The sequence below is a fragment of the Cimex lectularius genome, unplaced genomic scaffold (assembly GCF_000648675.2).
Source record: "Cimex lectularius strain Harlan isolate CLEC.00 unplaced genomic scaffold, Clec_2.1 scaffold200, whole genome shotgun sequence".
Taxonomy (NCBI): Eukaryota; Metazoa; Arthropoda; class Insecta; order Hemiptera; family Cimicidae; genus Cimex; species Cimex lectularius.
In genome coordinates, this window is record NW_019392893.1 from 973,233 (window position 1) to 997,391 (window position 24,159).

General features: G+C 36.2%; 1 protein-coding gene across 1 annotated transcript in view; it reads right to left on the minus strand.

The window, feature by feature from the left end:
* LOC106667690 (polypeptide N-acetylgalactosaminyltransferase 2) overlaps window positions 1-22,462 on the minus strand; it is an 89,712-nt gene extending 67,250 nt beyond the window's left edge. Inside the window, exon 1 of the mRNA XM_014395791.2 lies at window positions 22,314-22,462. Coding sequence (XP_014251277.1) covers window positions 22,314-22,397 — 84 coding nt within the window. The 5' untranslated portion in view covers window positions 22,398-22,462. The remainder of the gene's footprint in view (window positions 1-22,313) is intronic.
* Window positions 22,463-24,159: the final 1,697 nt, after the last annotated feature.

Here is a 24,159-nt window from a genome sequence, read left to right on the forward strand (position 1 = left end):
TGACCTTAAGGCAAACAATTATTCCTCGTTATGATAATTGGCCCCTGCTGCCTGTTCTGAGCCTGTGAACCACAACTTTCTAATACCCTTTAAAAAATAAAAATCCTAACGCACACAAAAACTAGGAATGATTAATTCATATCGAAATGCATTAAAACGAAATGAAATAAATTTGTTATAAAAAAATCTGCGACAATATTTTGACAAATAAAGGCTCAATTTTATATTAAAGGTTATCAATTGTCGAGTAATAATACGTTTCTCATTCTTAAAATATCGTTGAGATTAATATATATTTGACTTGTAATCTCTCGAGTTTATTTATTATTTCCATTACACATATTTATACATGTCGGCCAAGGTTAAAAAACATTTTTATTTTATGTACACACAACTGTAAGTACATAAATTTTTTTTAAAAATAAATTTTATGAATACGTGATTTTGAACCTCAACAACCGCACTGACCATTGGGACCAAAATATAAAAACATCATTACGAGAAATTTCTACGCTAAGCCCGATTGATTTGGAAAGTCAAATTACCATTACACGTAGTAGGCGAAGGCTGTGGGTTAAAGGTCGTTTCATATGCCTGAAGATCCGCGTTAATAACATTCCCCTCCGCGTCCCTTGAGATTTGCATGGAATCAATTCGAATTGAAAAACAAATCAAACTCTCGCAGTCGGCCCCCCTGAATATTGTCTCGATATTCCCTGTTAAAAAAGGTAAAAACGTAAATTTTTTACAACTGCACAACCGATCCTTTCACCTACAGAACAGATAGAGGGGGGGGGGTTCACAGAGCCCTTGTAATTAAGACATCGTTGGGTAAAAGTCGTAAAAAAAACACCCGTTTTTAAAAGCGAAGTTGCTGAGATCCGGGAGAGCAGAAATCGTTGGCATCCGACCAAGCTTTCCCTTTTTCCCGGCTCCACAGTCACCGTTCGGACCGCAAATTCCGCAGAACTTAAGCTAATAAAACTGAACCGTACATTCTACAATTAAGTTGGCAGACAAAAGAAAGGGAGAGGGAGAGAGAGAGAGAAAGGGANAGAGAGAGAGAGAGAGAGAGAGAGAGAGAGAGAGAGAGAGAAAGAGAGTTTGTGTGCTGTGTGTGTCCTTAGTGCGTATTAAGTCTTCAACAACATTCTCGTGTTTTACTCGTATTTTAATCAGGAAAAGCAATATTTTTATTGTCTACAATGGAAAGGTTATCGCATTGAAGCATCTCGACCAGGGCCTTGAAAATTAGTCGTCCGTATTTAACTGAACAGTGAAGAGACTCAAAACATGTATATGTTTTTCAGTTCACCAAATTGGAAATAAGACTGATGAAACTTTTTAAACGATCAATCGGAATTGTAATAACTTCCTGTACCTAGCTGACAAAGGAGCTGACAGATCCCTTTGTAAAAGGAAAGAAAGTCTTCTGGACTCTATTTGGCGATTTCACGATATCGCTCGTAAGTCTTTTTCCAAGGAGCGTAACCAAACCCATTGTCTGACTGTGATTCAAAGGGCTGATGTGTTGAAGCATTCGTCAGGGGTTCGGTTGACCCTGTTGGACCGCCCCCCGTATCCATATGCATGGGCTCACGACCATTTGAATATCACAGCCCAGGTTTATTTTACTTTTAGCCAATTTTCGAGAGCCCCGCTTTTAGAACAGCGGCAGCGAAAAACGCCCCAATCATTTTCAGCCCGGTGAAATCGACGTCCATTATGTTATTTCCCCTGATGAAATTATTTAACTTTTTCCTCGTGCCCTTTTGAAACAATAGCACTCCACCTTTTACAGCGCTTATCATTTTATAACAAGACGCATTTTCCTCTACAACAAATTTTACCATAACATTGTGTATACAGGGAATGGACTTAAATAAGTTGAGTTACATACAATTTGACCTAGAGATGACTAACGTCTGTCATTTATACAAAGATAAAAACTATGCCCTGTGAAGGGAGAACCGGGATTGACCGTTTTGAACTTTCCCTATATGTTTAATGATTTTGTTTTCCAATATTGTTTTCACATGTATCCACTTAATTCTTAGATGTCATCATTAAGGCGGCCCCAGACATGCGGTATTCGCGGAATCGAGTGCCGCCGAATATTTGCCAAGTCTCTAGATGCTCGTCTTGGCATTCGCAAAATAGCGTGCCTAAATATACACACATGTGGGGTTTATATAACCTCCTAGTTGTTGCGGAAACAGGAAATACGTATTTTCCCAATACCATGGGAGTCTTCAACTTACTACAAATCGTGATGGACAACAGTGAAACTGTCATTGCTGCAGCTGCGGTTACTATTTTGTGCAGTGGCAACAAACTAATTGAAAAAATATATTTAAATATATTTAATTATATTTTTTATATTTTTAATTATTGCTTTATTTATAAAACAATTTATGATTTGTAAGAGAAGCTTTCCAAATTATTGGTTCTGTTTCGTAAACATCGAGGAACTCCAAAACTGTTGCATTGGGTCAATCCAATAAGAAAAAAACAATTGTTATTGTGCAAATTAAAACATCTATACTAGTTAGCAATTTATTAATGAAAAATAAATAGTATTAATAGAAGTATACGCTTACAGTTGATTTTGAGAAAAGCTGACAGTAGGATAAAGGTATGTACAGTTATAGTTGATTCCCAAATGTGTGGATGGTTTGAGTGCGGTTACTTCACGAATATCCGTGCCCTTTGAAACGTACAAGAAAACCGACAAAAAGCCAGTATGGCGAGTATGTATATAAAACCTAAGGCCCACAATTTATTGAAGACTTCTATTGAAAGCAAATGGCGCCCAGATTTAAAAAGTGTATGTAAGATTTTAGATAGAAACTGTAATTAATTGAAATATATCGAGCGTTGTATTTATTGTAATAAAATTGTGTTTATCCGAAACAATTACGGAAATGTTATAAAATAATAAAGATCTGTGAGATAAAATGCTCACGGTCAAGGTGAGCGAGTGTTGTAAGTAAAAATGTTTGCAAGACATTATTTCAACTCAACAACACAATGTTTTAATAATTAACTCATTCACTAATTCGTGTGGATACTTTCTGCCTCTTTACAATACTTAATTAATTCGGACCTTTATTACCCTATAAGTAGAGGTTTAATGCTATGAAATGTTCTTTGTCATTATATTTTATTTAGATAAAGTTATTCACCACGATATTTCATTACCTACTTTCCTGATTGAGCTTTTAGGTTGATGTTATATTTGTATATTTCAATTATCTTAATTGTTTGTACAACTGGTGGTACATTACTATTCAGCGTAGTTCAAATCCGACTTATTAGTTTTACCTTAATATTTACTAAAGCATTATCAATATTAAAATTATTGTCGACTAACTCATATGGAACGTTGTGAATCTGAGTCGATCCCAGTCGTTATAAATATGTAAATTTGTTTTTAGCTCTTTAATCTGAAATACGGCTGTCTGTCGGAAATACATTTACTTTATTTTTTAACATGTGCATGTGGTTGGGCTAGTTTCTACTATGTAACTACTGTTGTTTCACTATAGAAAAGTTTTGGGTTTGACAAAACACCGTGAATAAATCTGTGGGAATCGGAGAAGTTGAATCTCACGCTTTCTTCTTCGATGATGTCTTGTGAGAAACTAAAAAATTAATGGTAAGAAGCGTATTATATCCCCCTCGTACTTCCCTATTTAAAATCGTGGATATGGTCTACATTTCTTTCGTATTTTTATCACTCTTTACGTTTACAGGAATATCTTTCCCATTTATCTTTCCTGCGATACTTCACATGAAAAAAAAGGCGGAGAACTGCGTGTTGGAAATGTGCTGCATTCACCTGCCCAATTAAACTGGGCATGCACGATCAAAATCAAAATTGGATATCGATAATTAACTGAACAAATAACTAAAAGAGAGCGCACACTGTCTACAATCAAAATGATATTTTGTAAAGAATATTCTGATAAAATAAAGTTATTATAACGTTCTAACCACTTTGGGTGATCCGAGACGATGGTGGCTCAGGCTACTTAGTCGATACCGACTCCCTCAGCACTGTTACTGATGAACATTACAGGTTTTCAGTCGACCCTTTCGTTGTGCAAAAACGGCAAAAAGGATCTGGTAGAATACCCATTACGTTGAGGTGTCTTCTCAGTGGGCAGTGGCCCGTCAGGATACCTATCAGCCTCCTAATTCCCTTCCTTGAGATAGAGAATAACCATTTCGATTCTGCTGGTTTGATCACCTTAACGAACTCTTTTGGGTCTGGAGGGTAACAAAAAGGTGGACGAGGAGACTATGGCCAGGACGTCCCAACTTTTAACCACTGATCAGATCCCCTGACGCTAAAAATGATCTGTGTCTTACAAGAACCATCATCCTCACCCAATTAAGAATCGGTCGTGCGAGGTTGAAGGACACTTACTCTTACTCTTAGAGAAAGGTTGCTCGTTTGTACCACCTAACTGAAGGGTGCAATCACTTGACCACCATATAGAGAGCGCGTAGGGATGCCACCCGATGAGACTTGTGCTTGAACACGGTAGCGAGTATCTGGGTACACTGTTCCGTTCTTGAAGGAATCGTCTTGTTTAATTGTATACATATGAAACTGATAGTTTTGGGTACCTAGAGTGTGTTAAGAGTAAATGTGTAGTGGGGGGGGGACCAATGGCAGAATATTAGAATACTGTATATATACAGAATATAAGTATGACAACTCGTCCCAAAGGTGCTCGATAGGATTTAAATCGTGACTACATGCTGGCACTCCAAACTTTGAGTTGAAGCCCGTTACAAATAGTCACCTACGATCCTAGCTGTTTGGGGCCTTGCATTGTCATCCATAAAAATAAAACTATCGCAAATTAGTGGCATATAAAGAGCAACTTCTTCAATACACTGCGCATTTGTTAGGGACCCTTCGATGAATATCAAGTTTGTGCGACCTTCCATAAATATCCCTACCCAAACCACCAGTTTCTCTGGAGTGGAAATGTTGTGGGGATATATCGCTCTACTGTCCTTCTCCAAACCCTCCCTCGTCGTCAGAAGACCTCAAACAAACAATATACCAGTCTTGCTCAGACCATTTGATACGATTTCTTCTGGAACATAACCGAGCTATTATGTGCCTTGTCAGATGTTCTGGACCAATGGTAGGCCTTTTCGCACGTAATCCCCCTTCTAAAAGTCTTCACCTTACTGGGCGTAAAATGACATCAGCATTTCTACATTGTTGAAGTCATTGCTTGATCTCAAAAGCTGTAGATGTCAATTATGGAATACGTTCGAAACTATACAATTCTGAAATGTGACACGATAGTGACCTGATCCATGCTTTCTTAAATAACCTCGAGTATCTTGGTTGGAGTTGGAAAATCCTTCGGACAGTTGTCCTGGGAATGTTAAGCACCCTGGCCACATATGCTTAACTTAACTTCTTCCATCTTCCAATGCTAATACTCAAAAAGGTAAACTTCAAAACATCAAACAACCGGAACGTTAGAAAGTTTACAGAAAAACCAATAAAGAAGAGATTGGCTATTTATTTACGAAATCCAATTGTAAACAGAAGTGGAAGATTTTATATGGGTTTTATTTTCCTCCAAACCTTTAAAACGGTCCAAATATTGTTGCAAGATAATTAATGAACAATTGTCTAAGAGATAATTAAAAATATTATGAGTGCCCATTTTATTACCTCTCAGTGTAAATCAGTGATCAGTAACTAGTATTACATTCTACTCTGCTTATTTGTCCATCGTCTTTATTCTATTATGGATCATTTGTATCATTAATTTTCATTGAGTTATTTATTAGATGGCAGTTAAACAGAAAAAAGATTATACTAATTTGAGTTACGACGATTCGACCTTGTTTTATTATATTTGAAAAAAAACAACAATTTTTTAATAAAAAAAACAACGTGAAATTGTATTTTTATTCTATTCGCCTACCTACCAATAATCTACTACAAATAATATGATAAAACGGTATATAAGGACAAAATATATGGTTGACATATTTGTTTAATTTATCGGTCAAAGGTAGAAAACTAATTAAATGCAAATTATTTGCCCAAGCACACATTTTGTATATCGAAAGCGTCCTATTAAAGAAGAAGACCTTGTCAGGTTAATTCTAATGAACGTAAATATGAATGGCGCTCCTGAAAAGACCCACCGTTGGAAAATTAAGCGGGTTGAAGATGAAAAACATGGACTTTACGTGCACATGAATGCACAGGCGTTTAAATAAATAAATAGTCCAGAGGTCTACAGTCAAATATAAAAAAAACGTTTTACGAGTTAGATCCACCTCTAATTACCGTGGTTGAATGTCAACATTATCTTGCATCAGAGATTACGAAAAAGGGGTAAATAATAAATTGCGTCATGGGATTGAGGATAATTCGAACAAATTGCACTTTATTACGTTTCAAACGAAAAGAGGCTCCAAAACCTTGAAATGTGACAAACGGTAAAATCTGATCACTGAAGCAGTTGGCCCTCTAAGTGTTGCCCATAAGCATTAAGTCACGCCGATTCATAGGGTTCAGGGAAACGTTTACTGAATAAAAGCAGTTTTATGAGGGTGACCCACTGTTAAAATACACTGTTTCGCCATAAAAAACAAAATCCAGCTTATACGTTTACACAGTTTTATGATTCAAAAATATTATATATACAAAATTAGTACCAAATATTGAAATAAACTTAACAAACAAAGCTAGAGAGAGAGATTAGACAGACCAACCCGAGTTTCGCATCTTATGGTCCCTCTGCTCTATGGGCCATGACAGGCCAGCGTATTTGACACCATGATAGGTACCATGCCACGCTGGTCATAGGCTTGACTCCACTAGGCCAACTTATTCCAACCCTTGGCCCAAGGTTAGGCCAGCCTCAATGACCTATAGTCGCTTATTTTCCCTGTATTTTGATGGTACCGGTCGAGTAAATTGCTGCTGAACCTTTGTCTAGGGTGTAAATTGCTACTTACATGTTACTGACAGGAACCTGGTTGGAAACAACAAACAATGTCCGACCAATGTTGGCACAGTGTGTGGACACGACACCTATTTACAGCACACATTGTTTGCGTATGTTGGCCTTCTTTGATGTGTTTAGTAATACCACTCCCAAAGCCAATGTTCCGCCAACTCTATTCCCGACCTTCGCCAATATGGGCAACAGTGGCCCAACACATAGTAAAGAGAGGCCATAGCATGCTCTATCAATACAATTCCTCCTTTAATTGGATATGGCCTAAGGATAAGATCTGAGAATTACCCAAGAAGGACCACGGAATTTTGGTTCCTAAATCATGTACTCAGAACAGCTATTAAGCTTAAGTCCATGAAAGAGGTACCACACTCAATATGAGCAGAGAATACAAAAACAAAGAAACAAGTCACACAGCCAAGCCGTCAGCGGTTTTTAAAATATGTTCTCACTAATTCCTATTGTTAGTTAAAAACGACAAATAACAAAGAATTAATTGCATTGGTAATAAATACCAGGGCGTAATTGTGTTTCTTAATGGATGGGAGTAAGGGAGGGAGATAAAACGATTTAAATTTCTTTCCGAGAGCTTTTCAATTTGTTGAGCCCGAAAAGAAATATATTGCTGGGCATTCAATTCGGCAATTTCTAATTTTCTCGGTCAATTATCTTAATTGGCTCATTTTTAGGACATCTGTGGGATTCGAGGAAAACAATATTTGGGAACCTAGGAGAAACGATCCGTTTGTTAACATAATCAAAATTAAAAAGGTGAGTATAATTAATTTATCACGTTTTAATTTTATGTAAAGCTCAATTAAAGCGTTTATCTATGAAGTTCAAACATAATTACAAATTTAAAAAATTGCTGTATTTTTCACATTACAACTACTGGGAGTTTTATTAAAAACTTAAGTAATATTTAAAGTTATTACATAGCCGGATCATCACCAGTAATTAATAGTGTGTGGGTTGTTTTTTATACGTAGACCCTTTCACCTGATATAAACCCGTTTATTTCACTCAAAGTGTTGTGAAGGTGAAAGGAAGATGATAGAGCAAGGACGATTGGTCTGAGAGGTGAAAGCAGTTTACCGCCGGTTACCCAATGACCGACATCTTCAGTTGATCACCATCCGAGACTAACGATTCCTTTTAAAATTGTGAAATTACCGTGAGCGTCGGCCGAAACGGTGAATCGAATGTTGAAAAATCAAACCTAATAGGTTTAGATTGAGGAAACTCATTTCTAGCCAATTACGACGTTGGTAACTTCGGAGCGTAGCTAACGTAAAGAAAATATCAGTTTTCATCAAACCATTATTATCATTTCTTTTTTTTTTTTTAAAGACTCCTACTTTTTAGGGACCCACGCTTTCTAAGCTTCCGAGTCCCGGACAATCGCTTTTCATCAACAAGCAGACAAAAAACACATTTGGCTTTTGAATAAATTAATATGTGAAATTTTTCTGCGAAGTCTGTTAGATAATTGAGTTGGATTGCCGGTCATCCTGATTATGACCCTAGAGATTTGGTTTGTTAAACGCGTTTCAGTTCGTGACATCAAGGTTATAAGCACGGAGAGGCAGGCATACCAACTAAGGTGGCGAAAGAAATCAAATTAATAATATTGACTATGTTTTAAGCAATATTTTTAAATTAACCCTACATGGATAAAACATTAAATCCAATAGAAAATCCTTTTGTTTCTAAATAAGTTAGATCGAATAGTTATAGTTAATAGTTAATCATTAAACAATCGCTCTAGAGGTTTGAGCCGAAACTAAAAATGTGAAACTTGAAACCAAAACGCGTTTCAGTCCGAGGAATCAAGATTATAAGCAGGTAGAGGCAGACACACCGACAAAGATGGGGAAGTAAGTCAAATTTGTAATAATGCTATGTTATAACCAATTTTTTTAACATATATGAATAAAAAAACATTAAATCTATTAGAAAATCCTTTTTTTTCTAAACGAGCTAGATCGAATTCGTAAAACAATCATTAAAAAATCGCGCTAGCGTTTCAGTCCGAGACATCAAGAATATAAGCAGGGAAGGGAAAGCAAACCAAAAAAGAAGGAGAAATAAGTCAAATTTGTAATAATGACTATGCTTTAACCAATCGTTTTAAACACACATGGATAAAAAGCATTAAAGCTATTGGAAAATACTTTTGTTTCTACACATGCTAGACCGAATAGTTAAACATTCGTCTTACACTGCTATCAACGAACAAACAAAATAATAATAAATTTCAATCAATTACAGATGTAAATTTTTTATCAATATTTATTTATGCAAGACTAATAATTAAACTGTAAGCTGTGTTGTTGAGGTCGAAAGGAGTATGTTTTTGGTCTCCGATCATCCTGTACTGTGAATCTCGCGGGAAGTTGTATAGGATGCCAAACCAGCGAGGATGTAAAAGAAATTTGATTATTTTTAAAAATTTACTCAGAAAAATGTATAGTTTATAAAACTTATGATGACTTGGGTACAAGCTGAATATTTAGGCGAAATCCTAGGTCGTCCAAAACTGTGGACAATAATTTTATGGAAACATTTATCTTTGTTCTTCGAGTTGAATAGTTTTATACGACCAAACTACTAATCTATTACATCTACGTCTAACAACTACTAATCTATTACATCTACAATCTAAGTTCTAATAACAAAGACCGATTTATTTGCAAATCTAAAGACGTCTCAGTTGGAAGGAAAAAAGTTGAATGTGATTTTTTTCAAAAACATTTATCTATAATCGTGAGAATTCTCGTTGAAGTCTGCGGGATGTAAACTTTCGCTTGGCTTGGTCTTTCAGGCATCTCACGATAACTTCAACATATTCCATTTTGCTATCGTAAAAACCAACGAATATTTGTATAAAGTCGACAGAAGGGCAACACGGTTATTTATATCACTAAAATCGTCAATGCCTACGATCAGACTGAAGCGGATCAGGTAACAAATTTGTAATTAAGTTTTGTTTAAATTATCATACTGACAGCAGAACTAGTTTGTTTTTGTCAGGAGGAATTTCGGCGTTCCGCCATCTACAGAGGTCGTTCTGAGTGTGCAAATTTAAAAAACCAAATACTGTTGGTGAAATGTTAAAATGAGTTTAACATACCAAAACCCTAGAGATCTGGGTAATCGAAAATGACCAAATTAAAGTTTACCTCTTATCGATATAACTGTGTTTGCAGAAGAGTGAGTCAAACAACAGCCCAGTCCTTGGCAATTTTGAGACCGAGTCTGTCTTCAAAGCAATTTGAGACCAACTATTAAAAACTTAATTATGTCAATTTATAGGCATATTTGGCCGTTTTTCTTTGATTATGACCTTAAAATGAGGGGCCGCGGTAGCCGAGTGGTTAAGGCGTCAGACTCTCGGCTATTAGATCCCGCGGTCGTGGGTTCGATCCCCACCGTCGCCTCTGGACTTTTTCTGACGCCTAAGGGGACCGGTGGCCGCAATTGAAAGAAATTGACACGGCACTCATCAATGGAAGGGGCGGGATCGGATCTCAGCGACCCTGAATTTGGTCCCAACCCCCTTCAAAAATGAGTTTCTTCGATGGAAGAACACCGGTACAACGGGGGCTCAAGTTCACATTTGTGTTGCGAGCCCTCCCCCAAAATATGGAGCCGGGGATAAAGTACAATAAGCTGTACAGCTCAGCTGCAGTACTCAGGAGGGAACTCCTCCAGTCCCTGGTATCCATTGAAAAAAAAATTGACCTTAAAATAGGTCGAAAGATAGGCAATAGCAAGTGAATTTTTTTCCCTCAAAAACAAGAGACCAAGATTATTGGAGAGCAAAAAAAAAAAGTGGTCGATACATGCAACACTTTACATATACACTGGTCCACAAAAAAACTGATGCACTTTCAAATTTTGAATTATTTTTTAATTTGTCAAGGTTTTGGACATATTTTTTTATTTTACTATTTTAAACGATTTAATCATTATAATTAGGCAGAAAGTATTTGTTTTTGGCGCCGATTGTGAGGCAATACAGTTCAATTCGTAATGTGATTTAAAAATCTCCATAATGTAAATCATCAACACAACAAGGTCACTTAATCCTTTAAAATGGCTTTATTCACTATTGTATTGGTGACGCAAACAAAACTACTACAAAAATGCACATGAACAGCACGTGCCATTACACTCGGATGGAAGAAAATCAGCGTTACGCTGCAACAGTTTCAGATTTGTCTAAAACGACGGTCATCAGACATGTATCGGTACCAGGAGAGCAAAGTGAGGAGATCGGGACGGAGAGGGGACGACTTCGAACTGTGCGGGGTATGTCCATTAGCTCTGAAACAGTAAGAAGTAGACTTGAAGAATTGGTTCTACATCCCAGAAGGCCAGCAACACGTCCGGCGCTTACCAGAGACCATCTCGGGACAACTTAGAGTTTGCAAAGGACACGGACATTGGACAAGAACTGAAATGAAGGAATTGTGTTTTCAGATGACTCTCAGTTTCTCTCCATTCACCAGATGGACATCTTCAAGTTTATCGAGCAACTGGAGAGCTCCACACCCAATGCAACATTGCCGGAAGAGGGTCGTTCAGAGGTAGTTCAGTTATGGTGATAGTAGAATTTCTTTGGAAGCAAAAACGGACTTTTTTTAAAACTTATTTAATCAGTCACTTAATGCAGAAATCTACGTTAATAATATACGTTCTGACAAAATTCTTAAGGAATATAGGGTGCCCGCTTGCTCCTGTTATTTGGAACAATTTTTGTTTATGAGAGATAATGCAAGACCGACTTACCTTCAAGATGTAAATATTTACATTCAAAGAAGGCCAGCCCATCTCCTTGATTTGAACACAAATTAGTACTTTTGGACGAGCTCGGACGTTGGGTAAAACGAGGAAATAACCCTTCTACGACCTTAGCTGAGCTGAAAGTTAAGTTGGTGAGATTTGGGATGAAATACCTCAAGGAATAGTTAAAGGCTAAATCATGAGCATGCTGAGAAGATTAGAATATGTACTAAGAGCAATAGGAGGTAGCACACCCTTTTAAAAAATTTTCAGTATGTTGTATAATGTTTTCTGTTCATACACAAAAGTGATTTTTTATTCATTTTTTTGTTTTTGAGGGATACTTTTATTCTTACACTAACCAAATTTTTTAATATATACTTGGATTTTAAGAACTATCGGGGTTAATATTACTGAACATCAAAATTTCAAAATGCGCAAAATTCTGTGGAGCAGTGCATTTTTTATTGTGAATTTATTGGCACTCAACTTCTATTATAAACATATGAGTTATTCGTCTCGTTTTATTGTAGTAGAAGTAACGTTCAACATTTGGTGTTAGTAAAAATTATGTCTTGGATAGAAAGCGACGATTGTTGTTCAAGCCGGATTCGCCAGTTGAGGCTCAACGTGATGAAAAGGGAATTGGACGACGATTTCGACGTGAACGAACAGCCGAGGGACCGCTATTTCCACGAATACGCCACCAAAGGGAGCGATACGACAGTCCACGACCTCTGGTCGCCCAGATATGACCCATGCTTGGAATGCTGCAGTGCATCGAAACCGGTCGTAGTGCCTAAAACTTCAGGGAACCTTCCGGGCATCAAGGAGTTCATGGATTCGGAGGCGGAGCACGTTACGGACGAGGACGTCTGTGTACAGGGCGGAATCGATCAGGCCCATTTCTTCCTCACCGGGGAAATAAGGAAGAAACGGGACAGGCCGAAGAACGAAGACCTTCAACAAAACACAGCCCGGACGTCCACATTTGCTTAGCCAAAAACCCAACCGGCGAAAAAGACTCGAGTAAATAACAATAAAAGCTTAAACATCCCACTTTCGTACTGTATACATATTCTATACAATCTACAAAGATCAACCTGTCCTGTTTCTCTGAAACCAAAATCCGACATGGTTAAAACAAATGTTTGGTATAATTTGGCAGTACCACTTATACCCTTTTGTACCCTTCACTGGCTAAGATAAAATGTAGTTTTAATCATTATTTGGAGATCGTACTATGCGGTCTCCAAATAATCATTAACTAACGGTCACTCATCGGTCATTCAATCTAGTTCGAATTTGAGATGCTTAATGCTTGGTTCTTTGTTTGTAACCATGTCTCAAAGTCACTTTTCCCAAAGCTTTTTTATTGTTAATGTATTTATTTTTTGATAGGGTCTGGCACTGGTCTGCTCTTAACAACTTAAACGCTAACAACTGCTTATCTTATCCTGAAAACCAACAGCCTAACAGGCCGCTGCTTCAGAATGAGATATGGCAACGAGTTCTTGAAGACAAGACAGATAAAAGGCGGCGTCCCACAAGGGAGTATTCTTGGGACCGTTCTTTATACCATCTATCCTGTTGACTTGCATGCGGTACGACAAGCTACCTCTAATATCATACAACACCTTCAGCTTAACGAAGACTGGTGGAAAAGTAGAGGACACTATAAAAAGTATTGCTTGGATGCACAGGCTATTAATAGGGTTAAGCAGTCGGACATGCTTTATAAGCTTCCCATCCTTTCCTTATTATCTTATCCTGAAATTCTACATAACAGACCGCTGCTTCAGAGAGAGATATGGCAACGAGTTTTTGAAGACAAGGTTGCGTCCCACAAGGGAGCATTCTTAGGACCTTCCTTTATATCATCTATCCTATCTGCACACCCCAATACCACCATCATAGCCTATGCGGACGATACCGCAATTCTGCCCTCTAACCGGAATCCTCCCTACCCACACTACCGCATTATTGTAGAGCACCTTGAGCTTATTGAAGATTGGTGCAAAAAATGGAGGACAAGACTGAATGAAGGAAAATGTACTCGAGACAACCTTACCCTTTAATCCTTCACACTGACTGCCACCATTGGCTGGCTGAGAAGCAAAGAATATGAGAATAGCATGCGTCCTCCGGGCAACGCTGGCAGTAGTGTTAGTGTCGTGACCGTGAGAAAAGAAAACGTACGGCGATTTCATTTGTAATATGTACAAATAAATTTAAAAAATGAATATTCATCTATAGCCAGTCCATAGTTATCATTTTCATATGTGTTGGTATTGTTATCTTTACCCAGTCACATACTCAATGTAAGGGATAAAGGACGAGTAGGTCCCAAGGTCATCGTCGTTTCGCTCGACGTGATGGTCCTTTGTACAAAATACAATATATAGAGTAGGCAGGGCTAAGCAGAAGCGTTAGACTGAATAGAAAGATTGAATGGAACTTTCAGGAATCGATGCTTTTACCAAAGGAGTGATTGTGGATAATGAGGTTAGACACGTAATAGAGTTTGACAATTCGCCTGAGGACTTTTGATTCGTAGGATTGGATGCGCTGGTGAATGAACCATTCAGTTATGAAGCAGTTTTCTCAAATGTTAGTTGGTTTTTTAAAATAGGAACATGTTTCTGCCCTAGAGTTTTCGTAGTTGTCGAAGCTGCGTAAATCTTCAAAAGGGATTCAACGTCAGTCTGATGTCGAGGTATAGCACTAACTCCTAAGCAGAGTAACCTTGAGATAATGTCAGTATTTCCTCGTTGATTTATATGCCAACTTCTAACAGAACTTAAGCATTAAGAGTTAAACCGACTTTTATTATTTTTATCAAGTTAATTATACACATGCTCAATTATTTACACATATTTTTTCGAAATGAAAAATTTATGTTACAGGCGGGATTCGAACCCACAATTTTAGGCTCAACTCGCCTCTGCTCTAACCACTTGAGCTACCGTGACTTCGCCCATGACACAAACTTTCCTCAGCCGAAGGTCGCGGATTCGCCTGTGAAACAAATTTTTCATTTCGAAAAACCTGTGCATAATTGAGTTGTTAATTGAGTATTAAGATTAAAATTTCTAAATAAACTCTTATAATTATAATATATTCTGTATTATTATATAATAACTAATACAAAAACTCCATTATTCGTATAACTACTTTATTAACTGTTACAATTCCAGGTATGACTTCTTAGCTATATTTTAGTAATTTTTCACAACAAAAAAGATCTGAATGAAAGAAGATATAATATAATATAGATCTTCATAATAAAAAATGTAACTTTTTGTATAAACTTGTTTTATACCGGGGCTTCAGTACAATTGTATCCTAATTTTTTCTAATCAATCTAATTAAGGCCGGATGAATGGTTATTTTAAAGGAAGCTAGTTTAATTCTCATGTTAAAACAGAAAATATTTTCATCTTGCATCACCAAGATATCTTTTTAGCTAAACTTGCATTTATTATTGAAATTGTAAAGCTGTATATTTTCTTATCTTGTGATTAAGAAGACGTCTTACTTGCAATTTGCCAATGATAAACGAAAAATAATATCTAAACTTTAAGTTTGAATTTGTACGCCTTCCTGGGCGATCTAGTTTCTCGAAATCTTCTGAAGATGCCAATGCATAAAATTAGAAACCTTGGACGAGTCAGTGGACGGATAATATTAATATTGTAAAGAAACTAGTACATACACAGTACCGATAAGTTGAACTAAAAAAAAAATTTCGTTTCGTCATATTTATGACAATAAACTGGAATTGGTCCAGAAGCGGATCGGTATTTACCGAGGAAAATCTGACTTCAGCGTCAAATGATTCGGAAATATGAAGCTTATGAAATGAAACGAATCCGATAAGGGTATGATACACTGGTGAACAACGAGGACAGCGATGGTGGAGAAAGTTGAAAATTATTCCGAACCGATGTGATCTTCCTTCTCTAATTTAAGAAAAAAATCATTAAAAAAAAATAGCTGAATAATATTACAGTACTCTAGGTGATGACTATAGCGCTATGAACCAGGTACCTCGGTGTAACTACGAAAAAGCATTACAGAAAAAGAATATTCCCTTCGTGGTGAAGGCGGTAAAGGGCAATTGAGTAGAGCAAAATATGTGTTTGAACAGATTATGTACCTTGGGATAAGTCGCACTTGATTTTACTGGGCGTAGCAAAAGGAAAGTATCGCAAAGCTGGCATAGAAACGCTAGAATTCAAGCCTACTAAAAGCCTAAAAAAATTATGTACGAAGGGTGGTTTCTTTTTTTACAAAAAGGGCGTGGATCCCTTCTACGAACCTTAACAGTAATAAGCGCACAAAACAGCCCCTTGAATGACCCTATCTAAAACTATCTACACAAGGGCTTCAATTCAAAAAAAGAAAAAAAGGGCTAAGTGTGAAATGATTTTTTTTCCTAGACCCAGTTTGTGGCACTTGACTCAATTGAGTTTATTACCATTTTAAATCCTTTGAGTTTTACTTTCATTGCAAGGTCGAATAGAACACCACAAAACAAGAATACAATTTTTCGTCCAAGAATGCGTGCTGCATACAGCGCAATTCACAAAGAAATTATTAACATTTTTTTTAATTAGGGTATCGATCAGTCGTAAGAAAAATAGCTTTTTTTAGATTTTATAGTTTAATTTTTAATCAAATCAACTCCTTGAAGCAATCCAATTCAGTTGGGTCCCAAAGGTCGATTCGACTTACATAAAAAGGTCAGTAAAAGTTCTGCAACCGGATCTGGACATGAAGGTAGAATAGTTATTTTCTACAAATTCTAGAAAGTGCAAAAGGCCATGAGCCGATGTTCAGAAAACCACCTACGCAAGACGGGTTTTCAAAGCTTTTATCAATAATTGCTAATGACAAATGCAAAAATAAATTCGGATTATTGAATTACAGAAATAGATTAAAACAAAAATTCGATTTATTATATTTTTTTCATATTTCACTTGAAAGTTTTTCAAACAATTGTTAAAATTGTAAAATTTCTTGAGGTCTGCGATATAGACTTTTGACATCAAGTAATGGTTGGAAGCACTTAGGTAATATTACGTTATTGACAAATTTTTCGAATTAATAAAATAAAAACAATATAGGGTATAATAAAGAAATTATTTCCTATTTCATTCATTGAATTGATTGCTTCTTCTCTTTTTCATTATTAATATTTCATAGACGTTGAAAAAGCATTGGGCAAAGTGTGGCCTGAAACTGAAACCTCACCTTGATGTTCCGCATAATATAATCTGAACTTAGAATCCAAGATGTACAGTGCGCTATGGAGAAACCTATTCCCAGTCTTTCGGATTTAAATCGGAAGTACCTCAAGGACTTGCACTGGAGCCTTTTATCTACCTTCTCTTTTCAAGAGATTTCCCAACAAATGCGCTTTTAAAAACAACTCACAATACTGATGATGTCGCCATATTGTCAAAACAAGATACCAGTGAAGAAGCCCATTTCGTGCTACTGGAATTCACAAATAGCGTCTGCTGGAGACCTAGTGACCTCAACGAAGTCACAAGTAGTATAATTCGCTTATCTATGTGATAAATTAAGCAATTTTTTTTGCAGGGAGAACCCGTAACATCTACAATATCGGTGGGTTATCTAGTAATACAACTGAACCAAAAGTTAATGTGGGAAACGCATATTAAAAACATTGTCAAACGGACTTGGAATGTACGCACTGAAACATCTCCTCGCCGGTAAAACCATCCCTCCCCATGAGAAGCGACTTGATCATAAAGCCTATCTGACAATACGGTCTATATGATCATCTGCATCCGATTCACAAAGTAAAAAGGTGCAAACCATTAAGAACCTTATCCCCTGGTTAATAATAAATGCTCCGTGGTATGTTCGGAACCAAACTAACCACAAAGACTTGGACATCCCTAACGTTAACATCAAAGACACCTACAGTCGATACCACTGGTCCATCACCCCGACCTACTGATGTGACCCAGATGAGCAAATCAAGTGAGGAAAATCGCGTTTGTCTTCCTACACGTTTCAAGTCATATTTTAAATTTAATACACGACCACAACTGTAATGTCCTTTGGCTCAATAAAGTATAAAAAGGCGGAAAAAATTAAATGCTGAATAATAATCAGTCAACTTTACTAATAATATTGCAAGCACGATTAAACATTCGCGGTCTGCTGTAAAAACCACATTAACCCTGTAAAATGGTACGAGTTAATTGAGATTGATTATTGATTGAATATTCTGGGAACCGCCTAGCCTCGCTCTTTTGGCCTGCCTGATGCGTTACGACATAACTTTAAATAAAATTGTGAATCAAAGCAGAGAATATTTTCTTTTAACGGAACTATTTAATCACTTTCCTTTCCTTCAAAAGCCATACAAATTATTTCCCAATTGGGACTAAACAGTAAATTTTAAACGTTTTGAACCCTGATGATGTAAACGCGGAAAGCGGGACCTGAAACAATTTCCTTCAGAGACCATAATGATTATGTGGAATATCGACCAGTGGTATATAGTGTAAGATGTGTATCTGGTATATGGTCACCATTAAAAAGAACAACTCCAATCACTTGCCAAGCTTTCGACCTTTATAAGACCATTTTCAGAGCAGTATGGCACCTTAGACGTTAATTACATTAGTTTACTTGCAATTAGTGTGGTTGCCAGCAGGTTTTCAGAATTGAAAACAGTTCTCTAACTAATGGATTTTGTGTTAAATGTGATGGTTCTAAATCTAAAAACTTGGATTTAAAAAAAAAAAAAACTACACCTATCATTTGGTAGACTCAGCTGTTAATAGATATCCATCATCGTGAGACCATATATTTCATCTGGTTTTTACGCATTTACTGTACAACAAAAAAAAAGGTAAACCATCTTCATTTTGCAGTTTGGTCTTTATTGGCATATCTTGTGGTCTGCCTAGTTTACCTGTTTTTGGAGGTCAGATGCATTTCGCTACTATCTTCAGTATGTAAATGGGTGTTTTTTTTAATTTCACACAAGAATTAAAAGCTCAAGCTGGCCATAAGCCAAAACACCTACGACGGCCAAAACAAAGTGGCTAGGCCTGACCAGAATGAACAAATAGCACCAACTGCATAATCATCAGCATTCAGCCATCAACTAATATTTATATAAATGCACAATACTCTGCAGATTTTATACTTAGTCTAAAAAATTCCATAAGAGCTTGAATTAAAATTACACTGGAAACGACTAAAAAATTCGTCTGATTGAACAATAACTATGTAACAACTACGATCATGATGAACTGTTGCGGGTCGACCCCCAGTTGGTTCAAACCGAAAATTCTTCACCAAGCTTCTTCTTACGTACATAACCGACGAAAAGGAAGAAAATTACAGGACGTTCCGGAATTGTATATGACACGTTCATTACGGAAGAATCAGTGTAGCAATCATTCGACTACTCCAGTCCTTGACATCTACACATCCAATTGTACCCGTTACACAACACATGTGCGGTTGTCGATGTTTATTTATTTATTTAAATATACGGATTATTATCCTTTTGACAAAAATATAAGTTTCATAACTAAATAGTTAATATCGACTAGGAACATAATTTATAAAAAATATATATAAAATACTCTGTTTAGGAGGTTGTTGATATCAGGCCACAATAAAATTTTATTGTGGCCTGATATTATCAACCTCCTAAACAGAGTATTAAAGCTGCTGCCCTCACCGCTATATCGTATATAGCGATAATATAAAATATATAATATGTAAGTGAGAATGAAAACATTAAGATAAGCATTCAGAAATGAAAATATAACAAATATATATATCCATCAAAGAATAATATAGATACTGAAATAATACAATTAAATGGACAAAAATAGACATTTTGTAACATTTGAATAATTTTAATTTTGAATTGGGACCTTGACATGTTAAAATAATTTATGCGAAGTTGAAGCTGATTTATTTATTGGTCGGAGGGCTCTGCGAATAGAAGAATGTAAGACATTTCTTTTATAGAATTAAACTTTAAATAGATAATTATTTCGAGTATTGACACTGGGAACATAGAAAGATACACCAGCTAGAAGATCGGACTATCTGTTATTCTAGTTAAATATCATAAATCTAGGGAGCATCATATAATTTTCTCCTATTAGAACGTCGTGTTTATTTAGAAATTTTTTGTTTAAATCCAATGTATCCTAAACATTTTCAATGTATTTTTTTCAATAGCCTTAATATCCATGAAATAATGGGGAGACCAAATGGGAGTAGAAAATTGAAAATGAGGCCCTATAATTGATTGCGACATATAATTTTGCAGTGATATAATCAATATGACCATTAAATGAGAGAGATGAGTTGAATATAACTCCCAAGTCCCTAATCAAATTACTAAGTTGCTAGTTGTGTATTTTTTAAAGAATATTGGAAAAACTTTTTTGAAGGCCCAGTAAATATAATTCACTTACACTTATCAATGTTCAGATTCAATGAAAACTTTTGTAATTAACTTCAACACCATGAATGAAACTTTTATCATTTTCTTAAAGTCGTCGCACCATATATCATATTATTATTAATAATAAAATTATTTCATTCCATCTCTATTATAGATGATTGTCTTACTCTTCAGCAGCATTCACTAGACAATTTATATAAATGGTGCTATTAAAATAACATGTCTTTGAACTTGGACAAAAGCTCTATTATCACTAGAAATTATGAATGATGGAGTGGGTGTGGAGTTCAATCCTTTTTATAAAGACGGTTCCTACTCACAGTAAGTACTTATTGTGAGTAGGAACCATCTTTTTTAAAGGATTAAAGCTCTATTATCACTTGTTACAAATGTTTCTTTTCAATGTATGATTAATGAAACTCATTTAACAAAACCATCCGGCTTTAAATCTTAAGGAATATGGCAATTAACATTCAACCTTCACATAAAAGCCGTTTGCAAAAGGGCATTCAAACTACTAGGATTCCTTTACTCCTCCCATGACTTCACAGAAACCACCCTGCTTTATTATAGAGTATGATAGTTCTGTTTGGTCTCCACACACCAATATCAACATCCAAATGTTAGAAAAATTATAAGCAAAATTTCTGAAACACTTTTGAAAATTCCACGATTGAAGAGACCATTTGTGGTGAACTTGGATTCATTTGTCCACAGGATGTAAGGGAGAACGTGTTCTGTATCCCAAATCGACATAACTGAAAAGAACATTAACAGTATATCAAAATCAACGTCCCGAAGCCCCTGGACCAGATGAGAGCGGTACGGTTTAAAATTGTATGTTGTGAGGACATCACTAATCTTGCTCTTTGAAAAACCTAAAACCCTTCCAGCCTTTAAAAAGGGAGGAGTGTGAATTTTCGAGAGCAGACAACAAAATATGCTACCCAACTGTATTGATATTAATAATAGATTTATAGCCAGTATGAAGAGGAATTTGTGGTAACTTGTACAACGGCCAATTAGTACATCTGGTGTATATAATATGTGAATGCATAATTAATTAATTTTATTTACAATTGTTTTTATTTACTAGTCCAAATATTATTATTTTACTCAAATATTGGTATCTAAATTATACTGTATGTTATTATTTTATTATTGCTAATGTTTAATATTTCAATGTTTTTCATGGTTTAAATACTCTTTGTCTTCTTGTAATTATTGTAATAAAATGGGCTATTGCTCGTAAATAAATAAATTTTACAGAAGATTTTTAGATCATTGGCCAGCCATAAAACATTAGCATCTAAAAAGATATCAACATCTTAGCTTGTTTGCAACAATTTAAAAAATAATGAAATAAATTTTATGTGAATATTTGAATTAATTGTACTTTTTAATCTAAGGTCTTGGTTGAGATGAAAAAATTAAGGGTCAGGAGTGGCTTGAGGCTAACTTTTTCACCTCAACCAACAAAACCTTGGACAGAAAGTATAATTAATTAAAATAATTAATACGGTCAATTATGACTATTAAACATATATGGATTTATGTGAATAGTTTCTCCATCAAAACACGATATCGGGGGGGAAATAAGTTCGATCGTCGGTGAAACGACACTATGTCAAGGGTAGGACAAAAGAGATGACCCCAAACTCTAGTTTCATCAAGTTTTCGTTTTTTATGACATTATTTATTTTTTTTTTTATTAGATATTTTAACTGAATTATTCGTGACACGCGAATTGAGCCTGACTTAGCAAGAAAATCGAAAGTGTCAAGGAAGTTAGAAGGGTAGCATAATTGTTATTCAAAACTTGACCTTTACAGGGTTTAAATCAGTTTTTCTTTCTTTTGACGGTTTAGGGGAGCAGGTTTTCAGCTTGAAGGTATGAAACGTTTGACGATCCGAGTATACTATGGAAGCAGAAGCTGCTTCTTTTCATCCTGGTAGTAAAAGCGTCAAAAGTGCATCTCTTGTCCACCGGCAAAGATAAAAAGCTCGGCGAGTGAATAAGAAATAAAACGCACCTTCTTCTCCTGGGAGAGGTAGTAGACGACGACGAACATCCAGGCGACGGAGAAGACGAGGAGGACCTTGACGTTCCGCCTCATATCGGCTCCTGCTGTAAAGCGCGGGTCGGTGAGGAAAAAAGCGGCGCGGACTCTCCCGAGCGTTATCTAAACGTCATTTCAGGGCGAAACGGCGGCTTCGCCAGGGCCAAGGAACGGTGGACGACTGACGGATCGGAACGGGCCGCAACCTCCCACCGACTGGTCCCTGGTAGCGCAGCTGATCGCCATCTGCCTCGCCGAAGAGGAAGGGACGCGAGCCGCGTGGGGCAGCACAGACCGGGCGGAGACCAGCTCGCGGTTCAAACTCCACGAGCCCACTACCTACATTTAACATTTAATTCTCCCATTTGAAATGGATATGTTTGATTTTGATTAAAATACTGAGGCATGCCCTACAAGAACACAATGGTACAACCTCTCCCAAGTCAAAGCTCACAAAAACCCTCTATAAATAATTTGGAATGTCATTTCTCGCCCTACACAGAGCTTTCAAATGTAAAATCAACTAGCCGTAGTTTTAACAATTGTACAACTTTCCATAAAAAACTCCAAAGCAAACATTGTAATACAAAATAAACATATAATTTATAAAATCTGCTTCGTTTCGGCTGAAGCTTATCTTTTCTGATTTGGTGAAAATTTCTGGATTCTCATTAAATTATCAGAATACACCCAGCACAATTTCTCCAGTAAAAAATGTACCATTTTAATTAATTAATCAGTATTTGACTTACATTTGTGGGGGGGTCTCTTACAATTATGGTGAATAAAACCCATCCACTTCTAATTTATACATAACTATTTTCCTAACTAGCCAGACAAAAAAATATAAACAGCATATGAATTGAATAAAATGAGTCCACTGTCCAAACTTTAATAGATTTCAACCAGGCTTTCTATTTTTTCCTAAAATTTTTTGATTAAGATAAATGGATAAAAATGCATAGTTGGCTCCACAGTGAAATAGAAAATTAAGGTTGAAAGAAACAGTTACTCCGTTGTAGTTTTATTTAGAGACGGCGTTTCAAGCTATAAGCCATCTTCAACATTCCAAGGGTAAAATTTTGAGCTGATACCCAGCAATCAATACAGTTAATATCAAAGTTGTACGTAAAACTGTAGGCAGAATGGAACAGTGGGCAATGGAAAATTAAAATCGAGTTGGGGCATGTTACACTGTAGATGAATGCATGTTGCACATGCTTCGTTTTATGTATAACTTTGACATTAACCGTATCGATTGCTGGTTGTCATATCTCAAATTTCTACACTTGGAATGCTGAAGGCTTTATAGCCCAAAACACCGTCTCTGAATAAATTAAACTGCCATAGAATACTATGTTTCATTCTATCTTGATGTTGGATACTATCCTAGTTCAGTGCAATCAGCTCAATCCTTCTTCCCAGAAGTATTAGGTCATTAACTGTTTTTTTTTGTATCCTAGATTGTCTCCAAAAAAACTGTTGCTTCACATTTGAATACAATATGGGTGGCTGTTCTTTCCTTCTCACTGCATAATAAGCAAATGGAATCATCGTTGAATATGCCCATATTATTTATGTAGATTTTTCTCAGATTGCTTGTTCTCATTGCTTCTGTGATACGTACGGTTTGCTAAACTTTGTGTTTTTGGATAGCTAGTTTTTGTTGAGCTTTGGTCCACCAGATTCTTTCAACCTTAATGTACGAATGAAATAATCATTACATTAAAAATTATGAGCTTTGAAATCTACATGGTAATGGACCTGTAGATAGTTTATATCCTTTTCACAGTTTGTAAGTTTCACACTCCAAAATCTT